We start from the raw sequence: 4,734 nt of genomic DNA, 5'->3' as shown, positions 1-4,734 counted from the left end.
TGATCATGAAAATTGCTTGAAACTCAATGTAAAATTTTGAAGATTTTACTTCTCGGGTGAAAATCTACAGATTTAAGATTGCAAATCAAGACGTTATTTTATAATTTTTTATTTAGCTTTGAATTTAAGATCATTAAAATTAGGATACATATCCCAAAGATTTTGATCCTCCTTGAAGGATTTTAGTATTGATTATGAGGCAAAGATGCGGATTCTTTAAAATAAAGACATTTTAACAGACACTTCAAGGGAAAAAATGGATTTCTTAATTCCAAAAACAACTTTAAGACAAAGATGCAAAATCTTCAAAATAAGTCTTAGCCTATATATGAAGCATTTTTTATTTTCAATCTAAAGATTTATTGTATCAGTGAATTTGAAGATGATTCATTTCATTTAAAAATGCTTTCTTTTTATTTTAAGAAAAATCTTCTTTAGTTCAAGGACATACAACTTTAAAGCAGGGATACCAATTTTCAAGATTTGTGTCCTAAATTTAATGAAAAAAAATTTTTTTGAAGCAAACATAATAAACTTACATTTATTTAAAATTACTTTTTTTAAGAAATTTGTCCTTAATATTTTGTAAATTGCGTGTCCTAAAATTTAGGCTATAATCATTTACATAGGTCAATATTTTTTTTGCAGTGTGTATTTATATTTTATTTTTCTGAATACTAGGTGAGAGGTATATGAGATTCGTGCGGTCGGTAGTTTTTAATTCATTTAATTATTAACATATTTAAATTTTTTTAGAAAATAAAATTTATATTAAAAACAACGTAAGCGCCAATAAATATTCACAACTCTGCAATTAGATTAAAGTGTTATCGAAAATTTTGTGTAATGTTAAAATAAAAATAAAGTGCAATAATTAAAGCCAATATCAATCTATAAAACGTTGCAATTGTGAAATATAAGAATAAAATCAACCCCCCCAAAATATAAAAAAAATCAATGAAGTAAACACAAAAATAAACCCTAACTTTGCCAAGTAAAACTTACAAGGGCCCTTAAATGATTATGCATGGTACTTGGTATAAGGGACCACAATTGGCTCATACACACCATACAGCAAGCGTTCCAGCATCTACAGGTGATTACCATCAATTTCGTTCGTATCCATCGTTTGTGGTGACACCATATCACGAAAATTCTGTAGCATTTGAAAAATCCTTTCCGAGTTCAGCTTCAACACCGTCGCTATTGGTAGATGGTGGTAGTGTAGCGGCCTTTAGTGGTAGCAGTAGCGGTCTGGTGTCAAACCATTTGACCGTCTTAAGTCCTACAATAAAAATTGAACAGATCTATGGTGAACCATTGAGTGGAGGCGTTGAGGATTATGCTTTAAATTTGGTCGATTGTTCTGTCAACGAAAGTGGACAATTTAAGGTAAGTGCAATAAATGGATGACATATTTTTCTTACAGTTTTATGAGTTGGCAATTTTTTTGAAATGTTGATAGCATTGAATTCTGTGAATTGAGTACTTTATCATATTTTGTTAGGGGAAACCTATATTCAAATCTAAAGTTATCATAATGCAATTGAAGACGAATGCATACTATAGGCCTCATTTCAACATTTCTATGAGCTATCCAGAACATAGTGGCACTGGTGTTCTATCCAGAGCTTCTCATCAGTGTAAATCGCGTCGGTGTTGCCAGATTGTATTTGGATAATGTGATGTTTCCTCAATGAAGTCGTTTTGTATTGTTAAGTGATTTGACTTTCATATGGCTATTTTAACATGAAAGACAATTTTGTTTGAATACACACAAAAAAATTGTTTTTTTTTTTATGCAACCACGAAAGTAATTAATCCAATTAATTTTTCAATCAAAGAAATGATAGTATCAATCACGTCACGTCAATTAAAACATTAATTGGTATAATTAACAAATTGGATAATTAATTGATACTATTAATTTTTGTTTTAATTAAAAAATGTTTTGAACCAATTAAATTTTTAATTGAACATTTTTGAAATTTCAATTAAATCTTTTAATTGGAAATATTTTGGTGCAACTTTTTTGTGTGTAATATCAATAATGACTTTAATAATTCAGAAAAATTGTGTAAAATTAATGAAATTGTTTTTAAATGTATCATGAGGACAAAGCTAAAAAGCTATCAAAAATAGGAGATGTTTTCAACATTTTATTTCAAAGAGATTTTTACTTAAAACGTAACATAATTTCTGCTTGAAATCCATCCTGAATTTGAAATTAACCCTCCGATGAGTGACAGTTCTGAACTACGGACATTTTTTTTGTAAATCATTTTTTTATATAATTTTTTTTTTTTTTTGATTTTTTGTTTTGTTTTTATTGTTTATAACTAAATTCTACATACAAAAATAATTTGTTCAATTTTTTAATTTTTTTTGCTTGAATTTTCTTAAGACTATTATAAAAAAATTTAAAAATTATTGTTGTTGAGCGTGTACTTCTTGTCCCCTGTCCTGTGCGCAAGTGTTGCAGCGATGTAAAATTGTGCTATGTTCTCCGCAAACAGCTTTGCCGCAGCCGAAGCTGTATGCCCGCGTTTTCCGCTGCCGCCCGTACTCAGAACGGCAAAGCCTACATGACGGTCTACTTGACCTAGCCGCAAACGACGGTACATTGCCTTCCATCGGTCTTGGTAATACCTGAAATGAAAAGAAAAATAAAAAACAAATAAATATATAGTCTATTCTTGAATTTGAAGATGTTTTTCTTACCCTGACATCGAATGCTTCCATCGCATTGCGTATCCTTGGATATGAGGTTATATGGTTGTTCGGGGCACGTTCTTCGATATTTGGTGTGGCCAATTGTTTCGTTAGAAGTAACAAGAACGACCGCCGTCTGCCACTCCTTTTTATAGGCATCATTTCCTTGTAAATCGTAAAAGCAGACAATGCAGCGACGTAGTGTTGCTCTTTTGCAGCTGTAAGTGCCTAGCATTTGATCCATGATATCAACGCCGCATTTGTTGGCGTTGTAATCTAATATGGCATAGGGCCTCCGCTTCTCGGTTTGCTCGTCAACGAGTCAGGTGTAGTGCATTGTGGAGAGCACGTTCACCACAATATTTTTTTTCGGCACGTATGTGCATAACGATATATCCCCCTCGTTGAACCCAAATAATGTACTATTGATGGTGCGCTTCGGGTTCTTCTTGAACTCCTGTGGAATGAATTTTTTGTTGTAGAGCACTGTACCAACATATGCGGTCTTCCTCATCAACAAAATACGCGCCAAGTCAAGAGTGGTAAAGAAATTATCCGCGTATATAGTACGGCCAGCATCTAAATATTTTTTCACAAGATCCAGCACTACGTTCTGCCCTTGGTTTATCTCCCGTTGTTGGTTTGGCAGTTTTCCAGAATATATCATTCCCTTCACAGGATAATAACTCTGTGAGTCGCATAACCACCATACTTTTAAACCATACTTAGCTGGCTTTGACGGAATATATTGTGTTAAGCGGGTGCGGCCTCTGTAAGGAAACAACTGCTCATCAACTGTTAGTGCTCCATGAGGAGTGTAAGCTGCTGCCAAGTTATGTTGCAACATTTCCCAAATGTCGTCAATAGCCGCAGTTTTGCTGTTGATGAGTCGCTGTTGTCGAGTGTTTCCATTGTCGAATCGAATAAATTGCTTTATACACATGAAGCGATCGTACGACAACGCAGCTTTGTATATTGGGCAACGCGTCGCGTCCCATAATTCCATAGCTGGTTCATGGTTTGATCTTGTGAGTCCAGCATACAAAAGAATAGCTACAAAGGCGTCAAACTTTTTCACTGTCACTGGCTTCCACTCCTTTTTCTTCGTGGGATTCGCCAAAATTCCATGCAGCTGTAACCTCCCCGCCTTTACGATTTGTTTCACGTAGCACTAAGAGTATTATTCCTCTGTCATGATTGAACACATTTGTGTTCAGAACAAGTAAATTATGTGTTGAAACAATAAACAAGTATAAACGGCCGTAAGTTCGGCCAGGCCGAATCTTATGTACCCTCCACCATGGATTGCGTAGAAACTTCTACGAAAGACTGTCATCCACAATCGAATTACTTGGGTTGTTGTATCTGAAATCGTTTTCTAAATTGTGAGTTAGTCCATACGTGGTGTACATTAGACAACAAAAAGTATGTGTAGGTAAGTCTACAAATAATTACGAATCGATATGGACTTTTGCATGGTACGTAGAGAGCCAGAATTGATATATGGGGGTCGCTTATATGGACCAATTTTTGTGTGATTGGGGATCGATTTATCTGAGGGCTATATATAACTATAGACCGATATGGACCTAGTTAGGCATGGTTGTTAACGGCCATATAATAGCACAATGTACCAAATTTCAACTGACTCGGATGAAATTTGCTCCTCCAAGAGGCTCCAAAATCAAATCTCGGGATCGGTTTATATGGGGGCTATATATGATTATGGACTGATATGGACCACTTTTGACATGGTTGTTAAATATCATATACTACCACCACGTACAAAATTTCAGCCGAATCGGATGAATTTTGCTTCCCCAAAAGGCACCGGAGGTCAAATCTGGGATCGGTTTATATGAGTGCTATATATAATTATGGACTGATATGAACCAATTTTTGCATGGTTGTTGGATACCATACACTAACATCACGTACCAAATTTCAACCGAATCGGATGAATTTTGCTCTTCCAAGGGGCTCCGGAGGTCAAATCTGGGGATCGGTTTATATGGGGGCTAT

General features: G+C 34.7%; 1 protein-coding gene across 1 annotated transcript; it reads left to right on the top strand.

Annotated features, from left to right (window-relative positions):
- Nucleotides 1-907: 907 nt before the first annotated feature.
- Nucleotides 908-1,681, top strand: LOC142223679 (zinc finger protein rotund-like). The gene is made up of 2 exons (XM_075293535.1): nt 908-1,392; nt 1,508-1,681. Exons 1-2 carry the CDS (start codon nt 1,018-1,020, stop codon nt 1,679-1,681), a joined length of 549 nt encoding a protein of 182 aa, XP_075149650.1. The 5' UTR covers nt 908-1,017.
- The last annotated feature ends 3,053 nt before the right edge of the window (nt 1,682-4,734 follow it).

The sequence above is a fragment of the Haematobia irritans genome, chromosome 1, assembly GCF_050003625.1.
Source record: "Haematobia irritans isolate KBUSLIRL chromosome 1, ASM5000362v1, whole genome shotgun sequence".
NCBI classification, from domain to species: Eukaryota; Metazoa; Arthropoda; class Insecta; order Diptera; family Muscidae; genus Haematobia; species Haematobia irritans.
Note: the sequence above shows the minus strand (reverse complement) of the source record. Positions and strands in the feature narration are given on the sequence as shown.

Coding starts and splice junctions, on each gene's coding strand:
- LOC142223679 (XM_075293535.1), top strand. CDS start 1,018: ATGATTATGCATGGTACTTGGTATAAGGGACCACAATTGGCTCATACA. Junction 1,393..1,507: donor ACGAAAGTGGACAATTTAAG/GTAAGTGCAATA, acceptor ATATTTTGTTAG/GGGAAACCTATATTCAAATC.